This window comes from Balaenoptera ricei, chromosome 6 (assembly GCF_028023285.1).
Source record: "Balaenoptera ricei isolate mBalRic1 chromosome 6, mBalRic1.hap2, whole genome shotgun sequence".
Classification (NCBI taxonomy): Eukaryota; Metazoa; Chordata; class Mammalia; order Artiodactyla; family Balaenopteridae; genus Balaenoptera; species Balaenoptera ricei.
Window position 1 is genome coordinate 114,750,572 of NC_082644.1, and position 25,215 is coordinate 114,775,786.

The window sequence follows — 25,215 nt, forward strand, 5'->3', positions numbered from 1 at the left end:
CCTCCATTCTTTTTCCGAGGTCCTGGATCATCTTCACTATCATTATCCTGAATTCTTTTTCTGGAAGGTTGCCTATCTCCACTTCATTTAGTTGTTTTTCTGGGGTTTTATCTTGTTCCTTCATCTGGTACATAGTCCTCTGCCTTTTCATCTTGTCTATCTTTCTGTGAATGTGGTTTTTGTTCCACAGCCCGCAGGACTGTAGTTCTTCTTGCTTCTGCTGTCTGCCCTCTCTGCATGCTGATTTTTATCTCAGCTACATAGTGTATCAAAATTGCTATGTAGCTCTTTTTGGAAAAGAAATTAGCATAAACGTAAAAGAACAATAATTTTTTAAAAATTTAAAAAAATTTTTTTAATTTTAAACATCTTTATTGGAGTATAATTACTTTACAATGTTAGTTTCTGCTATATAACAAAGTGAATCAGCTATACATATACATATATCCCCATAAGGAACAGTAATTTTTTATACACACATACATACACACACATTTGCATGCATGCATACCTATATAGCAATAAAGTAGCAACTTCAAAAAGCCCAGAAAGAATTTCCAGGAACCACTACAGAATAAACTGTGGCTAGGAACTTTTTGTGATGATTAAAACTAGTACTAGTAATAACAATAAAATCTAACATTTATTGAGCACTTACTGTATGCCAGGTGTGTCCTCCAAATGCATAGGTGTTATTACAGTTTAGGGAACTTAAATGACATGACTGAGGGAGGTGGCAGACCAGGCAGAACCCAGGACTGCATGCTGAGCTGTCACCACTGTACATAACTAATTCTATATGTAATTCTTTGACTCACGCTGTCACTCTCCCTATCCTGTGAGCTCCGTGAAAAGAGGGGACATAACTGCTTTGTCCTCAGTATCCCCACCAGCAAGCCCAGTGCCTGGCACATAGAAGGAGCTCAATAAATATCTGTTGAATGAATTCATGAAATGATTAATAATTAATGAATTGAAGTCCAACTTAACCAGTGTGCTCTGCTGCCTCTATTTATATAAACTTCTGTGTTATGTTTCAGAAATTTTTCTTTCTTTAAGCAGGTTTAAGGTAAAAATCTGATCTAAAATAGTTAGGTCTTACTCATGAATTATTTCCTGCAGACAAGTTTTGACCTTACCCCTCTCCCCATGCCACTGCAATTGGGGTCAGTCTTGCCGTTAGCATGGCTGTCCTTGAAGCAAGTTTAAGTGTCAGTTTTAGAAGATAACACTGGAGAACAGGTGCCAGTTTTCCCCAAGTGCATGATCATCTCTTCTCCTTAGTCACCTACTGAGAAGGGCTGGTGCCTTCGTCCAAAGCCTCTTATCTTCTGCACCAGGAAGGCTGTTTTCTGGCCCCCTCCATTTTTTTTTACTTATTTTTTTTATGTTTGCCTATTACAGTATTCCAGTCTCTTCTGGCTTAAATATTCTCTTCAGATGACTCTGTCTCTTTTGGACAAATAATCAGCCTTTCCGATTTCAGTCCCCTAGCCCTGTTTCTCCTGAAGTAAATGTTTGGGTATGTGAAGAGAGGACCTCTGAGACCTCATGGTGGTGGGAGAGGAGGACCTGGGATCCCCACGGGGCCCTCTGGGTTCTTTCTGGTTTCTGCTGTGGAGGAGCAACCACTGAGGTGTAACTGGTCTCCTCCGGCTTTTGGGGGGGTCATTGGAGAACACCTGTCCCTGAAGTCCGTGGTCCCGGCCGTTTGCTCCTTGTAGTGAAGTCACTGCACATGTGAACGCTCTGACCTGATCCCAGGTCTCTGCTGGTTGCCGAGCCTCTCGGAAGTGCTGCACTCTCTCAGCCCCGGGTCACACGGGAGGAGGCGGGAGCGTCGCCTTAGGCTCGGGTCTCTAATCTTGCTGGCCATCCATGCTGGAAGCTACCGAGTTACTGCCCCTCACTGTGTTCAGACAGGTTCTGCCTGGACTTCAGGACTCCTCTGGAAGGCCATGCCTGGGAAGTGAGCCTCTAGTCCGGGTGCTTCCAGGTCTTACCTTGATGTGCTTACAGCTTCCCCACCCCTGCCCCTATCCAGGCCTGCCCTCGGGACGGAGGCATCAAGGGCCCCAACACCTAACCCCTCAGCTTCCCTGTCTTCCTTCTTCCCTCCTTCCACTGAGGCCAGGGTCCGTGTCGCACTTCTGCTACCTCCTTCCAGAAGAGATTTTCTCAGTCCTACCTTCTTCCTTCAGAAAACAGTCACTTCACTTCCTCACCTGGGACGGTTGCCAGGTACTGGGGCAGGAAGAGTGGGGCAAAGGCAAGGGGAAGTTTTGCTTGTTTTAATTTCCAAAGATATTGTCTGTATTACATTATAAATTGTGATGAGCACTCTGAAGGAAACGAAGACAGAGAACGAACAATACGGAGGCCTGCCAAAGTGAGATAGTCAGGGAAGCTTCCTGAGGAGGTGACATTTAAAGAGACCCACAGGATGAAAGGGAACCAGCCACATAGAGAGTAGGGGGAGGGGTGGGGGTCATTCCAGACAGAAGGAACAGGAAATACAAGAGAAACAGGAGCCTTCTGGGGATGACTCTTGGGTGGTGAGAGAAGTCAGGGAGGTGGGATTGAGACCCAGGACCACCGTGGAGGCAGCATGGGGTGGGCAGAAGGAGCATTAATCCCCTTCTTCTGAGAAGTGCCAATGCCCAAATCCAGAGCCTCTTCTCTCAGCCCTAAATTATGTGCAGGGCTGGGTAGGTGTTTGCTGCCCACTGAAGGGCAGTGAGGAGATGAACACATCAAAGCAGAACATCAGCGTCAGGGTCAGTTATTGAGCCCCTGTTGGCCCAAAGCCAGCGCTGGAGGCTGTGGGGAATCCAACAATGCAGGTGACTCAGCGCTCCCTCCCTGCCCCCCGTGAGCTCACATTCTCTCATTAAACAGAAACACAGCTAAACGTATAAACCCTGCTAGAAACTGTCTTGCACATCTCTGGCTGTGTTCCTTCTAAACCCAAAGAGAAAAAATGACTCACACTTGTAAAAAATCCATCCAGACAATACAGCAAGTGAAAAAGAAGAGGATCAAAATCCAACTACTCAGTGATAGTCACTGCAGCGTCCTTCTCGACATCTGTCCGTAAACACACACACACACACACACACACACACACACCCCCGCTAAATGGGGTAATGTGGACATGCACTTCTGTGTCCTGCTCTGCTCACTTAGTGTTGCCTGATATGCGCTTGTACTTGACTCTCCCTGTGCATTTTTTGGTTCCACTGAAAACAGAGAACTGGAAGGTGTTTTTTCTAGAACAGCAACCCTGGAAAGCCACACAAAAAAAATGACGGGGAGGAAGAGCTTTACCCCTTTATAGTGAAGAAAAGTACAGATCCACAATCCCAAGAGCCCTGGGTTTCACATCCATTTCAGCAGCTTGTGACGATGTTACCAGCACCCAGGCAGGGCTGGATCCTCCCTCTCTCATTCCATAGATTCCCCCCAAAGCTGCCCCGGTCTTCTCTTAAAAGCTGCCTTGGGTGTGTTTGGTGAGAAGAAAAGGTAGACAAGCAAGAAGGTCAGATTCAAGACCCTGTTCTAGACCGGTTGGCATCCCACACAGGTGACCACAGTATGAGGTAAGCTGGGGCCAGTGAAAAAGCAAGGCTGCAGGACTAACTCAGGTTTCAGTGGGTGGGTCATGTGGAATTTGAAAATGCATATTCCTATCATAATATTTATATGTAGAAATTTTTTTAAATCTGCGGAATGCAAACTACAAAAAAAAAAAAGAAAACTCAACTTAATTTCCTTGGCTAGTAGAGAATCCAAAAGAAGGGCTCTACCTGGTGCAACTTCTGACACTTAACTGGGAAGGCATACTCATCCCCAGCCTGGAGTAGGGGTGAGAATACCCAGTTCTCCAGGGCCCTGGGTGTGAAAGTTTAGTCTGCCAAAAGAGATCAAGGGCTTGAAAAGGTTGGGGAACTCCACTCCGTGCCATTGCTCAGGGCTCGGACACATGAGTTTGCAGATGTGTCCCGAAAACATGAACAAACTTGCCTGATTCCTACAAGGAATGTCCTTTCCCTTCTCTAGCTGTTTGTGCTGCCAATTTTATTATTAGTCATAGTTAGAAAGGGAATTTTATACGTGGACTGCGTCATAATCTCTTTTGCTAAATAAGCGTGTAGTATAAATCCTTTGCGAATTATAAGTCTGTATCGTCTCTTTCTTGGAGATTATAAAAGAGACTAGCCCTCATCTCTCCTGGGTGCTTAGATGTGGGACTGAGCCATCAGGCAATCCTTCCTTCATTCCCTTTCGTTCAACCAGTATTGACTGAGTACTTCCTATGAGTTGGTCACAATGGGTACTCATTCAGAGAGGAAGAAACAGACTTTAAATAAGTAAACACAGACAAATATAAAAGTACACATTATGAAAACTTCTCTGAAAGAATCGGGTGATTTCTAGTTTAAAAACTCTTTGACCGGGCTTCCCTGGTGGCGCAGTGGTTGAGAATCTGCCCGCCAATGCAGGACACACGGGTTCAAGCCCTGGTCTGGGAAGATCCCACATGCCGCGGAGCAACTAGGCCCGTGAGCCACAATTACTGAGCCTGCGCGTCTGGAGCCTGTGCTCCGCAACAAGAGAGGCCGCGACAGTGAAAGGCCCACGCACCGCGATGAAGAGTGGCCCCCACTTGCCACAACTAGAGAAAGCCCTCACACAGAAACGAAGACCCAACACAGCCAAAAATAAATAAATAAATAAACAAAGAAAAAAAACAAAACAAAACTCTTTGACCTGGAGGAATCACATTTGGGTCCCGTTGAATGTGTGGAGACAGTTTTCTTCTTCTGATCTTTGAGGCTGATCCAATTCTTGGCTCAGAGACCAAAACCCCTTCTCCTCTGGTTCAGACGGCTCATCTGCTTATCGCAGCACCTGAGACAGCGCGGACCCAGCAGTCCAGACGCTGCAGAGTAATTCTTAAAGCGTAAATGCCAGGACTTCCCTGGTGGCACAGTGGTTAAGAGTCTGCCTGCCAATGCAGGGGACAAGGGTTCGATCCCTGGTCCAGGAAGATCCCACATGCCAAGGAGCAACTAAGCCCGTGCGCCACAACTACTGAAGTCTGCGCACCTAGAACCTGTGCTCCATAACAAGAGAAGCCACCACAATGAGAAGTCTGCACACAGCAACGAAGAGTAGCCCCCGCTCACCGCAACTAGCGAAAAGCCCGTGCACAGCAACGAAGACCCAAGGCAAAAAAAAAAAAGAAAAGAAAAGCGTAAATGCCAGGTAGGGGGGAATGGTGGAAGATGCTGTCGAACCTCAGTAAGAGTTTTTCTAACATAGAATGTATTTATATATATGAAGAAAAATGAGAAAGACTGGACATGGGTTTCTTTTAAATGACCAGGTAAGACTCTCTCAGAGATGGAAATTGCCAGACTTCTCACTGGTTTGCTGTTTTGACTTTCCAGGGTACCCAGAAAATATGCCTTCCCTACAGCCCCACAAAAACGCTCTCTGTGAAGTCCATCTTAAGGTGAGTACAAATGAGCAGAAACCCAACACCAGGCACCCATAAATGGGTTTTTTCCTGTGATCATTCTGATGTCAGCTTGCTATTTCCTTGGGCCTTGGAGTTATACTCAACATTTTGCTAAGCCCTCGACATGCATTACCTCACTGAATCTTCACTGCAGCCCTATAGGACAGATAGTGTTATTATCCCCATTTTATGGATGAGGAAATAGAGGCCCAGAAGGACAAAGCCAAGATCACACAGCTTGTGTGTAGTAGGACTGAGGCACAAGTCCAGGTCTGGCTGGTTCCGAGCTTTGCTCTCAAGCATCTGTGTTCTGCATGCATCGCCTGCTTCTTTTTTCCGGCACGCATGCAAATATTTTGGTTTTGTAAAGAAAATCAAGAAATTTTTTTCCTTTCATTTTTCTGGTTTGAAATAGAAACTCAGATGTCAGCAAATGCTTCTCTGAGAAGAACGTGCTTATTCTTCACCAACAGAAAGTTAAATGAATGGAAGGAACCACTCGCTGCTCGGTGCTCAGCTGCCTCTCGTGCCCCCATCTTTCCACCTCCCTCTCATCTCTCCCCCATGTCGGGTGGCAGCCTCCCCTTGGGAATGCCACCACGCAGGTTGGCCTGTTGCTCTGTCACCAGCTAAGATGTTACATCGTAGTAACAGTAGCTTCTGTTTGTCAGGCGCTGTGCTAAATGCTTAACAAGCATTCTCTTGGGGAATCTTTAAATCAGCTCTGTAAAGTAGATCTATTACTACCACCACTCCACATAGGAGGAATCGGAGCCTCAGAGAGGTGAAGAGATTTGACAAAGATCTCACAGCTGGTAAACCACAGAGCTGGGAATTAAACCTGGGTTCGTGTGATGCCAGGGCTTGAGCTGTCAATCACCAATGCCATCCTGTGTGAGTCTGAGACCTTATCCTGGTGGCCTGGTGATTTAGTCTTTATTCATCTGCAACTAGGTGGTGGCAGGAGGTGGTGTTTTTGATGTTCCCACCCACGACTCATACTTGCCAGAATGTCTGTTAGAGTGACAAACTTGACTGTCAGTTAGGGATTGCAATTGGCTGATGAAAGGGTCCTGAGATTAAGAAGTAAAACATTTCATATCTCACGTTCAAGCTTGACTTTGTCTTCAGATTGCAGACCTTCTCCCCTCTGCTCTAGGCCCCCTGATCTTTCTCCTGGCCAGTCTGAAGCCCGAGCTAAGAGGGCATCAGTGCAGAGGTTAACCTTTTTCTTGAGCACAGAAGTATCTTGCTGCTTCTAAATCTTAACTTGCTTTGAGGGCAATAGTTTGAATTATATTGGCTTAAATTTCTGTGAATCCTTTTTTCTTCTTCTTCTTCTAAAATGAAGTTTCTCCAGCTCCTTTCTTCTGTATATTTAAAGACCAGGGATTTCACTGAGTTTTAATTTCATTTAATTGTCTGAGTAGGCCTTCACTTTTCAGTCCTCCACTCATAGCCAGAGCAAGCTGCAGCAAGAGAGTATTTTTAAAGATGCGAAGATTAAAACTTCTGCAGTTGCTGCCAATAGAAGAAAATATTTTATCTGTTTGTTACAATCATGAACTTGGAAACTTAAAAGAAAATTAAAATATAAATACTATGGAGTCAGATAAGCCTGAGTTCACATCATGGCTCCACTACTTCACAGCATTGTTATCCTGGACTATTTCTTTAACTTCTGAGCCTCAATTTACTCATCCTTAAAATGGGGATAAAATAGTACTTGCCTCATAGAGATTAAATGAGATAATCCATGTAAAGCATTTAGCAGGGTGCCTGGCATATAGTAAATACTCTGTAAATATTAGCTATTATTTTTACCTTTCATTTACAAATATGAGGATTCTTGCTGAAAGGGGCCTTAGACATCGTCTAGTCCAATTTCCTTGTTTTACCTCTAGAGGAACTTAGCTCAAGGAAATTCACGTTGCTTGTCCAAAGCAAAACATAAAAGAACAATCCTGCTAAGGACAGCCTTTTGCCCTAAGTGGGAGAGGAATTGCCAAAGGAAGAAAGACACGTCAGGCCATCTTAATTACATTTCATTTTATCATTAATTGCTATGTAAATGTCAGTGAATCACTTTTTTAGTAAATAAAAGTAAGAATCATGGAGATTAGTCAAGGTTGCCTGAAACAGATGCTGTCAATTCCCCCCTCCCTCTCTTACTCTGTGAGCGTGCTCAGGGTACAGCCACTGCGGTTGGTTACTCGCGTATGTTCCTTCATTGATCACTCCTTGTTGGTTTGTACCTCCTGTGGCCCTTCAGGGAATCCAGCTATGATTTTCTAGGAGATAATACTTAGCTTTCCTGAAGACCTGAGACTGGCTCCACATTGTTTAAGTTTCCACCACACTGCGGCTCACTCTATCCATTCTATTTCAGTGCCATGAATCTGGACAAATTCGAGAAAGGCCCCAGGGAAATTTTTCATCCTGAGATACAAAAGGTAACAGAGAATTTTGTGCTTCATAATTGTATAAATTTGATCACAGTGTTAGAACTGACGAATCATCGGTGATTCTTAGCCTAGGATCCCAACCAGAATCACCAGTGGTTCTCATCATGGAGAACCTCCCACCCGACATTCTGATGCAATCAGTCTAAGATAGAGGCTGGGAGTCTGTCATTTTCAGAAACTCAGAGGATAGAAGATGTCCAGAAAGCTGTCCTGTTTTCTTAGGACTTACTGTTAAGGGAAAGCAGTCCGCCTTGGGAGAAAAAAAATTTAGAGTCATAAACTAGGTAACAGTCCATCAGAAAAATGTCAGCCAAACTTTTGTCTTGCAGTTGCAATCAGTTTCACTTTGAAATCATCCCCTTGAAACGTATAAACACAGCCATCACTAATGGTGTGACAGTTGTGTGTTAGAGCTGAGCTTCGAGGAGTTGGCATGCCAGGTGGGGTGACACAGGAAGAGGCTGGAGAGGCAGGTTGGACTCTATCCAGGAGACAGCAGGGAGCCAGTAGAATCTTTAAGCAAAGGAGCATCATGCTTAAATCTGCTTTTTAGGGAAATAATTCAGGCAGTATGAGAAGGATGGATGGAAGCATGAGCGATCTTTGTGTGCATACCTTCACGATACAGTTAGCTTTTATAATAAGTTACTGGCTCTCAACTTAGCTTACCAGAAATGTATAGAATTGTGAATTCCCATGTCTTCTGTTCTAATTTAATTTTTAAAATAGTATTTGTACCCTGACTCAACCCCAGAAGGAACTGAGGCAAAAATGGTTGTGTTAGGTTAAACTTTAAGCAACTTTAAGCCATACTGTGCTTAATAGTAGTTCCTTATAGCCACCTTAAAAACAAATTAGAATTATAAGTTTAGTACCAGTGTGTCCTTATTACTTCATTTGTACCAGTTATCATACTCAATCCTTTCCTTCTTGGAGCCTGGACCCCCAGACACTGGGGCCAAAACCCACGAGCCTTTTGGATGCTTCCTTCTGCATCTTGCTGCTGAGCAGATCCCCTCTGCCCAGAGAGGTCACCCCTGCCTGGCCATCCTTATCTGCTTTCTCTCTCCCACAAAATGAGACAGGACAAGAAAACGAGATACAGCAACCTTCTGCCTATTTATATCATAACTCTATGCCTGTTTTTCACCAAACAAAAGACACTTTCACACTCTCCCTTCCATTCATGAGCTTTCCCTCCATCCTCTGTGGGTGTGAGCATCCAAGCGTGTGTGTGTGTGTGTGTGTGTGTGTGTGCAACTTACCAGCAGTAGTTCCCCTGCTGTCATCAGGTGTCTGTAGATTTCCCTTAGGAAGGCTTGAGCAACAGGTTTCCGGTGTAGGGAAAAGAGTTCTTACAAATCACTGGATCCAAAAGGTAAACAGAAAATAAACCAACTGCACTCTAAAGAAGGCATCTTTCCACCAAAAGTGGGAAGGTGGCTGATGCTGTTTTAAAATGTTATTTGTCTGTTTCTGCTGCCCTTCTGTGTAACATTTTTCTCAGGCGAAATCTTCCCAGAAGCAGCATATGATAAGCTAGCTTTAAGTGGTAAGAGAAACCTAGGTATCTGTGTGTTTCTTCCCACTGCTATGCATCATCTTTGTTTCCTGATAGTTGTGGTATAATATGCCTTTCCTAAATGACCAGGTATTGTATAAAAATCTGTAGAGCTAAATTTGAATATTTTAAGCACTTCGAAGGGGAGAAAAGTGGTGTCAATGTCAGTAGACTGAAGCTTGGCTTTCACAGAAAGTCAACATAAAATGACCACCATTCAGCATGGACATAACTTTTCGAACTTCATTTGACAGGACTTGCTGGTTCTTGAAGAACAAGAGGTAAGTAGTCTCGCGAGACGCCTGGTCCTGCCGCTCTGCCTCCATATTTGTAAACGAGCTCCCCCTTCACCAGGAACACAGCCCTTTCTCCCAGGCACACCTCTCTGTGGATTTGCACAGCGAGAATCTCTTATCACTGAAAGCCTCCACTGACATGTTTTCTCGGGTGTATTTCAGAATTTTCTATGCAGCTAGCCGTAAAGATAGAAAAACAATCAAGCTGCTTAAATCTGCTTGGAAATATTCGAATGTTAACCTCATGATCAGGGTAAGGAATTAGGTTTTTGTTTTCCTTCAGTTAAAGCTAGTGTACTTTATTAGCACACTCGACTTACAGAATGCCATATTATTTGCATGTTTCCATTTTCTGTTGTCCCACTTTAAAAAAAAAATATGTTGGAACCTGTGCTCCGCAACAAGAGAGGCCACGATAGTGAGAGGCCCGCGCACCGCGGTGAAGAGTGGCCCCCTCTTGCCACAACTAGAGAAAGCCCTAGCACAGAAACGAAGACCCAACATAGCAATCGATCAATCAATCAATCAATCAATCTTTAAAAAAAAAATATGTTGGGTTTTCCAAGTCCATAACTAACATAGAGAAATATCCGAAATATTATCAATAGACAGTTGAGTAAATCAGTGGAGTGTGTGTACACTGTGCCTCTCGGTAAATGGCAGTATCATCCGTCCAGTTGCTCAGGCCGAACTTGGAAACATCCTTGACACCTCTCCTTCTGTCACACCCCCCATCTAATCCATCAGCACATTCCATGGACACGTCTCAATGCCTCCACCACCACCACTCGAACCCCGCGACACCAGCCCCACCGTCTCCTGCCTGGACTCTGCAGCTCTCCAGCTCTTCTCCCTGCTTCCTTTCTTGCCCTCTCTTCTAGTTTTCATAGAGTATCCAAACATGCCAGGCCAGGCCCTCCCTACGAGGGCCTGCGTGCTGTGGCCGGTGCCACCTCTCCGTCCTCTTCTCTGCACTAACCACACTGACTTCCTTCTTCTTCCACCTCCTCAGGAAGCCTGCTCTTCCCACCGCAGGGATGCTCCGCCCAGGTGTCTCACAGGTCACACCCTCACTTAATTAGCATCTCTGCTCAGCAAGACCTTCCCTGGTCGCCTGTTTAAAATAGCACACCCTGCCTCTCACCCACTGCCCTTCTCACTGCTTTGTTTATCTTCTTAACACAGGGATTTCATTTATTCAGTTTTTATCTGTTGCCCCCATTAGAATGAGAGCAGGGACTTATTCAATTTTGTTCACTGCTGTATCTTCAGAGCCTAGAACTGTGCAGATAGAGGACACAGAGTAAATATTTGTTGGTTGAATAAGTGAATTATGTATTGATTGAATGAATTATGAAATACTATGATGCCATTAAAAAGAATGAGGTAGACCTCTATTTACTGGCATGGAAACATTTCCACGACACAGTATTTACTGAGAAAAAAGCAATTCACAGGGCAATACTTACAGTATAATCCCAGTTGTTTTTATAAACACAGATTTCTATGTGTATTCATTCACTCCTCTCCTCCATTCATTGATTCAACAAATGTTCACTGAACTCTGACTGTGGGTGAACCGTGTACTACTCGAGGCATTGGGGATACATTGCTAAACAAGACAAGGTCCCTTCTTCATGGAGTTTACAATCTGGTGGGCTAAGACCAACTAAGCAAGTAAATAAGCAAACATAAACACGGTACTATTGACAGCCCCAATAGCTGTGGGGAAAGTAAACAAGGTAGGTGATGTGGGGTCAGGGGTAGGTTTTATACGTTAACCAAACAGGGAGGGTTTCTCTGAGGCAACGGCATCTCAGCTGATTCCTGAACATGGCGATGTAAACGCAAGGAAGGAGGCTGAGAGGTTTCACCGCCGGCTGTTGGCAGGAGTTGCTTTGGGCAGGTTCATGGAAGTGTAATGTGGGATGAGGCAGAGAGCAGGCAGAAGGAGACATCTACATTTTAATCTACATATTATCCATGCATGATTCATGCTTTTTGCTAAAGAATCCATGAACTCCACATGTAGTTTGTAAAAGGCAAAAAATAAAAGTCATACACATTTCTGACAAACATTTGAAAAATACAGAAATGCACAAAAGGCATAAAGAAAATATCACCTACAATCACGAGAAAACTAGTATTGGTATAGTATCACATTTTGATATATGTTTGTTATATTTTATATAAAATTAGGATTATACTATATATAGTTTTTATGTCTCAAAATTACTCTACTCACTAATTCACAAATATTTATTGAGCACCCAAGAGTGCATGCCCCTGCCCGTTGTGACAAACAATACAGAAATTTATCAATGGAAAACATGAAAGCTCCCCCACTTCGCCACTTCCACCCTCCCTTGAAGAACCACTGTTTGCTGTTTGGTGTATATCCTCTCACACTTTTCTTTGGATCTCCCAAATTTTGAAAAAGGAGTAGCTGATCTCTTTATTTCTCAATTTTATTTCCTTACTAAGGGGATATTTGCTAGAAGCAACAAGAGCACTCATGACATTGTACTTGAAGAGGTGTGAGCAGTGGTCAGCATCCTTCAGAGCTTCTCTGAGAGCTGTGTGGCCAATGCACTCTTCTTTAATCCTGCCAGCTTCTTGACTTTATCTCAATTCCACCCAATTATAGTGATAATCAACTGCAAAGATGGGCAGGGAAAAAAATAGTAAACAATACTAGTGATGTTTCTGAAAGGTTAGCTATTTGGTAAAGTGTTGTTTGGTGTCCTGAAACCCAAGTTTTATTTGTCCACTGTGTAGAGAGCACCCCCTGCCCCCGCCAGGAGAGAACATGGCATCCCAAGTAAACACCCGTGGAGAGGGTGACAGATGTGTAGGAACATGTGAATCACAGAAATATGGAGACATTGCCTAAATAAGAGTAACAGGCAGCCGGGGGCATCCAGTTTTGAATCAGGACATCATTTCTTGATTCCAAAAGATTCTTCTGGAATCAATGGGACGTTAGTCTCCCCCTTATACTTCACTTTCTTCAGAAGAAATATAATTCCTAGCATACTATTAATTCCCAAGAATGTGACTATACGTTGGTTATAATCATGTTGAGTTTTGTCTCATGAAATTTAGAACTTAAAAATGTAAAGTCCCATACAAGTAGGCATTACAGATATGACCTTATCTCTATGGTGAGTGTCTGAGCAGGACTGAAGTGCCGAGAAAACCAGTTCCCACGGATTCACTCCACCAGTCACCTCCCTCCAGGGGCCCAGGTATGGTCTTGGGACTTTGAGCACTCCCTCCCATCCCCCAAGTAGCAGCCAGCCTCATGAAGCACTGATGACGTTAGGTTCAACACTTCGTTAAAATATGACCGGTGGTGGTCAGGTAGCCCCAAATCAAATGATGCCCTCCTCAAATAGCCCCTCCTAAAAACTATCTCCTCAAAAAATACAATGCATCTGTTCAGCGATGCCTTGATTTCTGGAGATAGGAGAAAACTCTGTCATTCATTGACATCATTTGGGAAGCCCGGGAAACAAAATTACTCAAATGAGACCCCGTAAGGAATTTCAAGTACTTATCAAGGCCTTGCAACACCAGTCTTCCTGGAGCCTCCCCCTGAAGTGGGTGAGTACCCTCAGCAACAGTACTGATGCCAGTCACAGAGCTGCCCCAACAAAGCTTTTTAAAGCTTCAGCCAGTGATCAGGCAGCAGTGGGTCCTATTTCTGCTTGTAACTCTTAGCTTCGCTCAACTCAAAACCATCCTGGGAAGACTCTGCCACTGTGTTGGAAAGAGCACTGGATCGAAAGTCAGGAGACCCGACTTCCAGCCCCAGTCCTGCCATCCACTTAGTACCAGCCTTGGGCAAGTCTCATCTTCCCTGGGCTTCAGTTGTCCTGCCTGTAAAATGAAAGCTATGGATTCAGTGGACCATAGGGTCCCTACTGGTTCTAACAGGCTGTTAGTTCATGGCTCATGGCTCATCGCTCCGGTCACTGACCCAGTCTTTCTGCCCTTGGCTTGCTAGCTGTCAGCTCAGCTGGACCTGATCCTGGGCCTCCTGACCGTCTGCTGGTTGGCTCCTCTAGCCCTGTGGTTCTCAAAGTGGGATCCCTGGGCTGGCAGCATCAACGTCACCTGCGGACTTATCAGAAATACAAATTCTTGGACCCTATCCCAGACCTGTGGAATTGGAGACCCTGGGAATGGGGCCAGCAATCTTTAGTTTAACAAGCCTTCCAGGTGATGCTGATGCCTGGTCAAGTTTGAGAACCACTGCTTTTGTCCCTGCACTGTTATTCTAAGAGGGTCGTCTGTCAGACCCCAAACTACTGTAGGTGCTTGTTAAGGGGCCACTGAGAATGGAAGCGGTGCCAGAGTCTTAGAGATATGTGATTGCTGTCACATTCCCAAAGGAGAGAAAGAAGAGCTACAAAAAAGCATAGAACCCTGAAGTGGACAGAAATCCTTGACAAAATCCTAAGAAATTTACCAAAAACGGGTTTGTGATGAAGAGGTGATCATTTGGAAGCAGCTTGTGAAAAATAAGTTGTATCTGACCGCTTGTGTTTCTTTTCTCATTTATTACGCACACAATTATGCCATGAATATTTATTAACCCTCTCCAATATACCCAGCACAGTGGCGGGTCCTGGAGATTCCACGGAAAGTAAGATGTATACCTTCCCTCCTTCACAGGACTTAAGTTCTAGTGGTAGAAACGGACAAATATGCAAGCTCAATAAAAAGAATTACAGAGTGTGAATAGTGCTATTAAGAAAATAAATAAGCTGCCGTGACGGAGAATAACAATGCGGGGAGTGTGTTGGGAGATCAGGGAAGGCCTCTCCGGAAATTGATGTTTGAGCTGAGACCCGCATGGTGGGCAACAGCTTCTGTAGAAGGAGCTGTGGAGGAGCCCCGGGTGGAGGGACCAGCCTGGGAGCCGCCTCCCTCTTCCTCACTCTGTAGAGGAAACCACCAGATAGAAAATTACTACTACTGATGGGTATGCATCTGTCCCTCAGGTGTATCGGGGACAGAAAAATGTTTAGAAGTACAGCCGTAGATCTTTGGATTTTCAGTCTTAATTCTCCCAGATCCAGCTGTCCTGAATTCATCAGGCACTCTGCCTTGATCCCCCGCTCTGACCCACTGGCAATGTTTTAATCACCTTTGTTCTTTGCCCCTTAACTGACCCCCGAGAATTCCCTCATCAAACAGCCTTGCAAAGGTTGATTCTTTTCCAACCTCAGATTTTTTAAAATTATAAAATACTTCAGGCACACAAAAATGTATAGACAACAATATAATGAGGACCTATAACCCTATTACCCAATTTAAGAAAAATATATATATTAAAAATACAGTTGAGCTCCCTGATCCCATTCCTCTCTCTTCCCTGTGGAAGCTGTTATCTTGCATTTGGTATTTATCATTCCCACAGAGTCTGATTTTAACCCAGCATTTAAAGTTGAGGATAGTAGACTGAACATTTGTACTAACTACTTCTTGATTGCCTTTTTCTCCCCACATCTGTTTTATGACTTCTTGAGATTAAATAGCTTTAGGAATTGGGGCAACTGAGCTTTTAGAATACGTTGCCTACAGTTTCCATTTCTATTTCTAAAAGAGTCCACGAGATATCAGCCTCAGATTGTTGTGTTAAATTTTGAATTACACTGAGCTCCCCAGGTTCCAGACTGCTGCTGCTGGGCTGATCAGCGGATGGTGCCAGTCCTGTGAGTTCCTGTGGGCTATTTATTTTGAGCACTGTTTTGCTGCAGAATGGACCTGGCATCCTGCAGACATTGTTAGTAATGAAATTTCAAATGAACTCACAAGAGCACAGAGTTTCCTCTGTAAGCTATGAAAATCAAGGAATGATTGTTGTTAATATTGGTCAAAATTGAGATGGAGGGGAGGAAGTAATCCACCAAGTAGTCATTCAGGTCACTGTAGTGTTCCTGAATAACGACTAGCACATCTCATAACTGTGTATGCTTTGATGAGAAAATTAAATTCAGCACCTTTTGTTGTCTCATTGTAAGGGCTCTGTGAATTTCAAGTTTGGGGTTCTTTTTGCCAAAGATGGGCAGCTCACAGATGATGACATGTTCAGCAATGGTGAGTGTCTCCTTTCTTCTAACAGACACCCCGCCCCACTTCATTGCAATTTAGATGATCCCAGCTGAACTTGCCTGTTGCGTTGGAGTTTTTAATGCAAAGAAACAGCCAGTAGTTTTATGAAGTTGAAGGGTAAATTTTCAGGGTAAACTTTATAGGAAAGAAGTTGCCCAGTTTCCTTCATCTGGCAAATATTTATTGGTCACCAAATTACTGGCACCAGGGATACAGTCTAACTGGAAAATTACATGGGGATTTGAGGAATTTCATTCTACATAATCTCAGGAGCAAAGAGGCGACTTTTCTCTGGGATTTTTATGCTTGAGAGAATTATAAAATGGTCCTATTTCCTGTTATTTCACACTTTTCATATTAAAGACCCGTTTCTTATCAATGGGAGCAGTAATGATGTTTTCATTTTTCAATACTAGAGCCTTGTGACCCCAGTCTGGCAGCGCTCAGGTTGGTTAGTCTAATTCCGTAGTTTTCCTTTCCTCGGATTCTGGGAACTGTGACCCTCCCGTACGGTCTCCGAGAAGAGGGAAGCACGATTTCTCATTCTGTTCGCCTGCTGCACATGTCGGCGGAGCCTAGTTAATTTTCAAGTGATTTCACTGCATAGTTAGAAAACGGGGACTTGTGGACACTACTTTCTTCACATTTGACCTCTTCTTACAGAAATCGGAAGTGACGCTTTTCAAAAATTTTTAAATCTCCTGGGTGACACAATCACTCTCAAGGGCTGGACAGGCTACCGTGGAGGTCTGGACACCAAAAGTAAGGTTGCCTCCTGATCCATTCTGCTGTGATTTGTATAACTTTTGTTAGTCAGCCTCATCTGAATTTGAATTTATACCCACCCAAGGTGGGGTACGCTATCTTATAACTGTACAGCATTTCTAGTCTTTTTCCTGTAATTTTACTTCTGTCATTTTATTTGCTCTTCACGGACAGTCCTTGATGTAAGCCAGGCAGGTGATGTGAGGCTCATTTGGCCTAAATTTGATAGGCTTCAAATCAGGTACCCTGACCCTCTGGGGGCCCCATCTCGCCCACGTTGGAGTCATGTCACAGATTCTGAATACAGAAAGGTTAGGTGATTTGTGAGAGCTGCCCTGTGAGTAACTTAACTGGCAGATGCAGGGATGAAGTATTTGGTCCCACTTGTCAGGCCTCAGCTCCCCCCTGCCTCTGCCCCCCTGACAAGCTCTGTGTGCCTGTGGTGACTCCTGGAGTACCTGCAGGTCCATCATCCTCACTGCCCTTTCCCAGTGTAATCTGATAGACATCCCTAGGAGTTAGACACTGTTTTCATCCCGATTTTCAAATTAAGAAACTGAGGCTCAGAGAAGGCAAGGTAACGTGTCAGAAGGAACATAGCTAATGAGAACTCGAATCCAAGTCTAACGCCAAAGCGCATGCTTTGAATCACTATACAATGCTGCCAGGGATATAGTTCCTTTTGTTTTATGGACATGATAGCTGTTTGTATGTCATCTTGTGTTCATTTTGTCCTGAACACCAGCAGTACTAGAAGGCAAGGAATTGTAACATACTCTCCTTCTGAGCCCAGACTTCTCATGATCTCCTCTGCTCCAAGGCAAGGCATGAATCAGACAGCAAGCGAGCTTAGAGGGGGGTGAAGAGGTCCCCCCGTGTGGGCAGGAGCCTTGCATCAGTTGGAGGGGGATCCATACTGTTGCTTCCACTCAGGTGGATAATCATAGGATCTTTGGGATGTACTAACTGTGCTGTATTCCTCTAGTCTGCAAATAAAGACTATTTCCTTATGGCCTCAGAATTCTCTGTGCTCACTAAATGTATATTGTATTTTACAGATGACACCACAGGGATTCATTCTGTTTATACCATCTACCAAGGGCATGAGATCATGTTTCATGTTTCCACCATGTTGCCATATTCCAAAGAGAACAAACAGCAGGTACGTGTGAACACGCAAATCATTCGATAGTCAGTGACCTCAGTGTGGAGAAAGCATAGCTATGACTTCATAGAATTAGAGACTATGGATGTTAATACATGAGCTGAACGTCAGGCACCAATTTTGGGGATGTTGTTACAGTCTGTTTATTTGAACTTTCAACAAGCCGTAGGAAGAACTACCCTCACTGATCAGGAAATAAATGATCAGAGGCAGTGGTGCATGTACACATCTATGTGGACGTGTGTGTGTGTGTGTGTGTGTGTGTGCCTTTGTGTGAGTGTGGTTTTCTACACTTCTGAGGGACTATCTTGCATATACGTGGCCTTTTCTCTGTGACTTCTGTCCATGTGCCTTGTGTCTTGTCAGAATGAGATTTTTCCAAGACGTAACACTATGTTTCCTGAGGAATGGCTGCAAGTGTTTTTTCAGGTTAATGCAGGAGGTTAACACTGAGCGTCTACATGGCCTGTGCCCTGTCGGGGAAAAAACTACCTGAGAACACTCCTCACCCACCCCAGAGATTAGCCATCTCCAGGAGAAAACTTGCCAGTTTGATGAAATCTAGATATAACAACGATACATGCTGCTGATTTTTGAAGGATTTGGGGGGTTCCATTTACCTTTTTATTAGATTCTTGTCCCTTTTTTTACACACTGAAGGCATCTGTATAAGTAAATATCACAAATATGAATGGACAGTTGTTCAGCAAAGATTTGTGAAAAATACGAACCTAGAGAGGGTATGTGATGGGCTAAAAGGGCTTTTTTCTGAACACTTATAATCCATATTTCAGTAAGACTTCAGTGAGGGGGAAAGACACAATGCAGATCATTGGGCTAAAACATGGCAGTGTTGTCATGAGACATAGCGGTGCTTTGGGGACATGGTGGGGGTGAGGGGGGTCAGGAAGAGCTCGTTCTGTCTGGTGGTTTGGGGCCTGGAATAAGGAGCTGGTGAATTGTCTTATAGGCAGTGGAGACCCATTGGAGGTTTTAAGCTTGTTCTGATTTTAGAAGGCTAACTGGTAAAGGACAGGTGGAAGCAGAAAGTGCCTCGGCCCAGGAAACATGCTTAAGTGGCTAAGAGTTACTTTCTGCAAAGCGTCTTCCCTCGTGTGGTTGAGGTGACCTATGTTAGTGCTACCAGGCTGTCTCTACCTCTTAGGAGCTGAAGCTCTTAGGATCTTGGGATCACGTGGAGAAGAGAGACCAAGCTGGCCTTCCCAATCATCATGAATTGGGTTGACTTCTTACATCTCAACAATAAGAGCGAAAAACTTCCACTGAAGTATTTTATAATCCTCCTCCTCCTCAACTCCGTCTGACATTTTCAGCCCTGTACATTCACCAACATTGCCCATGTCCTGTGACAGATAAGGGCATTAGCCAGAGACAGGAGGAAGCAATGTGACAGTTCAACCTTCACCCAACCCAAGTCTTTAATCTTTCTTATTTTTTTTTTAAATTTGTTTTTGGCTGCGTTGGGTCTTTGTTGCTGTGCGCGGGCTTTCTCTAGTTGCGACAAGCGGGGGCTACTCTTCATTGCGGTGCACAGGCTTCTCATTGCGGTGGCTTCTCTTGTTGCAGAACACGGGCTCTAGGCGCGCGGGCTTCAGTAGTTGTGGCTCTCAAGCTCTAGAGCGCAGGCTCAGTAGTTGTGGCGCGTGGGCTTTGTTGCCCCGCAGCATGTGGGATCTTCCCGGACCAGGGCTCAAACCCGTGTCCCCTGCACTGGCAGGCAGATTCTTAAGCATTGCACCACCAGGGAAGTCCTAAGTCGTTAATCTTACCTTTTTGAGGGGGCTGTTAGCATATTAAGACGTAACGCGCTTACCAGGAGAACTGAAATATTCCCAGATGGACCCTGGTGTGCCCAACATCCTGGCCGGCTCCATGGGTAGTGCTAAGGTCCTCCACTTGCCCAGCATCAGTAGATATGAAGAAAATCACAAGTAGAAAACTTGTCTCTATTACCAGGAAGATAAAGCAGGTGGGAAGAGTCAAAGAAATGCACAGTGACGGTGAACCTTATTGGTGCCTGATCGTGGGAGAGCAGAGAAGGACCACGAACTGCAAGCCTCCTTCTGAACCTGTCATGGTTTCTTGGGGGCCTAGGGTAATGGTCAAAAGTCAGAGGCCAGCGTGGCTCATAAAATCTTGGTGGCTTTTTGACCTCCTAGCATCTAGAATGCTAGTGGAACAGTCCGAGCCACATCCCAAATCTGATGTAAAGAAACAAACTTTCACAAAGATTTTGTAGGTTCTGGTATTACAGTTAACTCCTTCATCTCTCTCCTCCATCACCAGACCAAACCACAATGGGGGCAGGGGAGGGGGTGTAGTTACTTGGCTCTCTGAGACTCATCTTCTCCCTAACGTTCCGTGATGTCTGCACCCCTAACATCCAGTCTCCCAGCATTCCAGACCCTGACAGCAGCACCTAGGACCAGATGAAAGCACAGGCTCTGTGATCAGCCGGATCTGGGCCAAGCCTTAGCTCTGCCACGAGCTAGCTCTGGACACCCCGTGTGCGCTGCCAGCCCCAGGGCTCGGTTCTCAGCTCCCTTCTCTTTCTACACTCATTCGTCCCTTTATGATCTCATCCAGTCTTATGGTTCTGAATAGCTTTTATATGCCTCTGACACTCAAACTTAAAGCTCCAGCCAGCCCTCACGGGAACTCCAGGCCAGATATGCAGCCTTCTCGACACCTCCCCTGGGCTCGACGTCTCAGACCTAGTCTTTCCAAAGCTGAACTCCGACTCTCCTCCAGACCTGTTCCTCCTGCAGTCTGTCTTATCTCTGTTGATGGCTATTCTGTTCTTCCAGTTTCTGGGGCAAAATGACTCTGGAATCATTCTTGACCCCTCTCTGTCTCATCCCATTTTCAATTTGTCAGGAAATCCTGTTGCCTCGACCTTCAGATGACACCTAAACTCTCCTCACACTTCTGTTACCACACAGCTCTGAGCCCCATCACCTCTTGTTGGATTATTGCAGTAGCTTCCTCTCTGGCCTCCCTGCTTTTACCCTGGTGCCCTGATAGACTGTTTCTCAATCCTCCAGCCAGAGTGATCCTTTAAAATGCACATCAGTCTCTTCCCAAACAGTGGCTCCTGCTTCACTCAGAGTCAAAGCCAGATCCTTAGAGTGGCCTGCAAGGCCCTGCGTGACCTCTGTTCCTTCTCTGGTCCCATCGCCCGCGGCTCTTCTTATTTCCTCCCTCCCAGTCATATTGGCTTCCTTTCCTGTTCCCCAGAGTCACCAGATACTGTCCCATGTCATGGTCTTTGCGTTGCCCTTCTTTCTGCCTAGAACTCTCCTAGAACTCTCTCCTACCAGGTATCCTCTGGTTGACTCACTCACTGCCCTCAGATCTACCCAAATGTCAGCTGTTAAACTGAACCCCTGGCTGAATTTAAAGCTGCAACCCACCCTCCCCCAGCGCCCCCAGGCCCCTGCGTGGCTCTCTTTCCTCCACTGCACGTATTACCACCTAACGTTATGTGTATTATTTAGTACACTTGTTTGTTATATTTACTATGTAATTTCTGTGCCCCCTGCTAGAGTGTACGCCCCATGAGGGCAGGGAGATTTGTCTGCTTTGTTCCTGGCATATAATAGGAGCTCAATAATTACTTTTAAAAAATATATAAAAGCCATGGAAGCAACCTAAACGCCCATCGACAGACTAATGGATAAAGAAGATGTGGTATCTATAAAATCAAAAGCCTTTCCTCTGGATGGTGCCAATGAAAGGATCCTGTGTCCATGCACCACAATTACTTCTCTGTATTTCACAGGAAGCCAGCAGAAAACGTATCTCAGTATAAAAGTCATTAAGTCTGGATTTGGGAATATGTGTGCTCCCGACTATTTCAAGCAATTAGTTCGGGGGAAAAAATGTAAATTTTGATAAATAATGTAAAAACTTGATAAATTCATTTTCAAGCATATTAAAATAAAAATGACCATCTGCTCAAAAAAAAAGAAGATGTGGTATATATTCAATGGAATATTACTCAGCCATAAAAAGGAATGAAATTGGGTCATTTGTAGAGATGTGGATGGACCTAGAGACTGTCATACAGAGTGAAGTAAGTCAGAAAGAGAAAAACAAATATTGTATATTAATGCATATATGTGGAATCTAGAAAAATGGTACAGATGAACCAGTTGGCAAGGCAGAAATAGAGACACAGATGTAGAAAACAAACGTACGGACACCAAGGGGAGAAAGCAGGGAAGGGGGGGGCAGTGGTGGGATGAATTGCGAGATTGGGATTGACATATATACACTAATATGTATAAAGTAGATAACTAATGAGAACCTGCTGTATAAAAATAAATTAATTAATCTAAAAATAATAATAATAAACAAAAAATATATATAAAAGCTTTATTGAGATATTATTCATATACCATACAATTTGCCCACTTCACTATGTTCACAAGGTTATTCAACTATCACCAAGATCAATTCTAGAATATTTTATTACCCCAAAGAGAAACCCCTCTCCTCTTAGCCATCACTCCCCACTCCACCACTGCCCAGTCTCTGGTAACTACCAATCTGCTTCCTCTCTTGATTTGCTTATTCTGGACACTTCATATAAATGAAATCACATAATATGTGGTCTTTTGTAACTAGCTTCTTGCACTTAGCATGTTTTCAAGTTTCATCCATGCCGTAGCCTGTATCTGTATCTCATCTCTTTTTATTGCTGAATAATTTCCCATTTTTTAGATACCTACCACATTTTGTTTATCCACTCATCAGATGATACATCAAAAATTACTTATTTCTATTTTAACATAAAATTTACAATTTTAACTGCTTTTAAGTGTATAGTTCATTGGCATTAATTACATTAAGTACAGTGTTGTGCAGTCATCACCACCGTCCATCTCCAGAACTTTATCATCTTCCCAAACTGAAACTCGGTACCCATTAATCAATAAATCTGCATTTCTCCCTCCCCCAGCCCCTGGCAACCACAATTCTCCTCTCTGTCTATGAATTTGACCATTCTAGGAATCTCATATAAGTGGAATCAAACAGCATTTCCCTTTGTGTCTGGCTTATTTCACTGAGCACAATGTCCTCAAGGGTCATCCATGTTGTACCATGTGTCAGAATTTCCTTCCTTTTTAAGGTTGAATAATATTCCATTGTATGTTTATACCACATTTTCTTTATCTATTCACCCACGGGTGGATGTTTGGGTTATTTCCACCTTTTGGCTATTATGAATACTGCCACTAAGAACACTGGTGTACAAATATTTGTTTGAGTCCCTGCTTTCAATCTTTGGGGTATATACCCAGAAGTGGAATTGCTGGATCATATGGTAATTCTATGTTTAATTTTTTGAGGAACCACCATAACATTTTCCACAGCAGTGGCTATATTTTACTTTCCCACCGGCAATGCATAAGTTCCAATTTTTCCACATTTGTAACAACACTTGTTATTTGGGTTATTTTCTTTTTTTTTAATAGCTATCCTAATGGGTGTGAAGTGGTATCTAATTGTGCTTTTGATTTGCACTTCCCTAATAATTACTATATTGAGCATCTTTTTGTATGTTTATTATCCATCTGTATATCTTCTTTAAAGAATTGTGTATTCAAGTACTGTGCCTATTTTTTAATCACATTATTTGTTTTTTTGTTGTTGAGTTGTAGGAGCTCTTTATATATGTTACTGGATATATGATTTGCAAATATTTCTCCCATTCTTTGGGCTGCCTTTTCACTTTGTTGATAGCATCCTTTAATGTACAAAAGTTTTAAATTTTGATGTAGTCGAATTTGTGTATTTTTTTCTTTCATTGGCTGTGCTTTTTGTGTCATATCCAAGAAACAATTGCCAAAAATCTTTTTGAACTGAATTGAAATTATTAGAACATCTCTAAACCTTAGTTTCCTTATTTGCAAAATGAGAATAATATCTAATATGAATCAGATAGGGATCCTGTTCTCGGGAGCTTACTGTATAGAATAGGGGACACACAAGGGATCCATGGAGTACAGTGAATCATTCTGTTTGGCCAATTAGGCAAAGGTCTTGGACAGGGGTTGGCAAACTATGGCCCTTGGGCCAGATCCAGCGTACTGCTTGTTTTGTTAAGTAAAGTGTTACTGGAACACAGCCATGCCCACTGATTTATGTATTGTCTATAGCTGCTTTTGTGTCACGACAGCAGAGCTACATGGTTGTAAAGAGACAGTACGATCTGCAAACCCAAAAATATTTACTGTCTGGGCCTGTACAGAAAAGATTCACTGACCACAGGTCTAGGAGATCATTTTGGAAAGGTCAGCTGGGGTCAGATTACGTAGGGCCATTGTTCTCGCCAAGTATATGCTTCAGAACTAGCAAAAGCATTTATTTATATTTTTAAATATACATGTTTGAGCCCCATCCCCAGGGAATTCTGATGCAATGCCTCTGGTCTGGGGGCCTTGAATGCCAGACTAAGGAGATGAAGCAGGAGTGAAGGTGAACCCAATCAGAGCAGTAAAGTGGGAGAGAACGGAGGCAAGGAGGCTGTTAAGGAGGCTCCTGAGGGAGGGTAGTCAAGAGGAAATGCAGGCCTGAATTGGGAGAGGAGGGGAGGAGATGGCTAGGGAAGCAGGGAGATGGGCTGGTGAAATTTGGGAGGCAAGGAGTCAAAGATACTGAAGCTCCAGGCTCTGTGAGCGTTGGGGTTTGTCGTGCCGAGTTAGTGCTTTAACTCTGTGAATGTACCGTGTGTGAGCAAACTTCTCAAGGGATGTGTTGTATGTTTGCATCCAGGTAGAAAGGAAGCGCCACATTGGAAATGACATCGTCACCATCGTGTTCCAGGAAGGGGAGGAACCTTCTCCTGCCTTCAAGCCTTCCATGATCCGCTCCCACTTTACACGTATCCTGAGCCTGTGTGAACCCTCCCATTAGCAAGCTGTTGGTCAGCCTCACTGGCCTTAAAATGACCCTCAAACCAAATGTTACACTTGACTGGCATGTTGTGGTTGTTTTGTGTTGCTAGATTCTTAGACCCACTGTGTTGTATTTTTCCCTTTCTCTCTCCATCCATTGCAGTAATGGATGGACACATTCTCAGAGAATTCTTGACTTTGGAACTATCTTCCCTTTCCTCAGGTAGTCTATGAAATGAGGGAAACTTCCTACCACCCATTGATAATAAAGGAATTAGAAGAATTATAGTTAGTGAATCCTCTGAGAAATTTGCTTTAGGTGTAAAAACTTGCAAGTTAAGATAAAAAGCCAAAATAATGTGTCTTTGTTGATCCTAAGCCCTAGGAATGGCT

General features: G+C 43.9%; 1 protein-coding gene across 2 annotated transcripts in view; it reads left to right on the top strand.

The window, feature by feature from the left end:
* The window catches only part of GARNL3 (GTPase activating Rap/RanGAP domain like 3), a 154,895-nt gene that overhangs the window by 90,241 nt on the left and 39,439 nt on the right, over positions 1 to 25,215 (top strand). For both annotated transcript variants that reach the window (XM_059926576.1, XM_059926577.1), the window contains 7 exons: positions 5,454 to 5,518; positions 7,914 to 7,977; positions 9,805 to 9,831; positions 15,879 to 15,954; positions 16,633 to 16,731; positions 17,793 to 17,896; positions 24,701 to 24,809. In XM_059926576.1, coding sequence (XP_059782559.1) covers positions 5,454 to 5,518; positions 7,914 to 7,977; positions 9,805 to 9,831; positions 15,879 to 15,954; positions 16,633 to 16,731; positions 17,793 to 17,896; positions 24,701 to 24,809 — 544 coding nt within the window. The remainder of the gene's footprint in view (positions 1 to 5,453; positions 5,519 to 7,913; positions 7,978 to 9,804; positions 9,832 to 15,878; positions 15,955 to 16,632; positions 16,732 to 17,792; positions 17,897 to 24,700; positions 24,810 to 25,215) is intronic.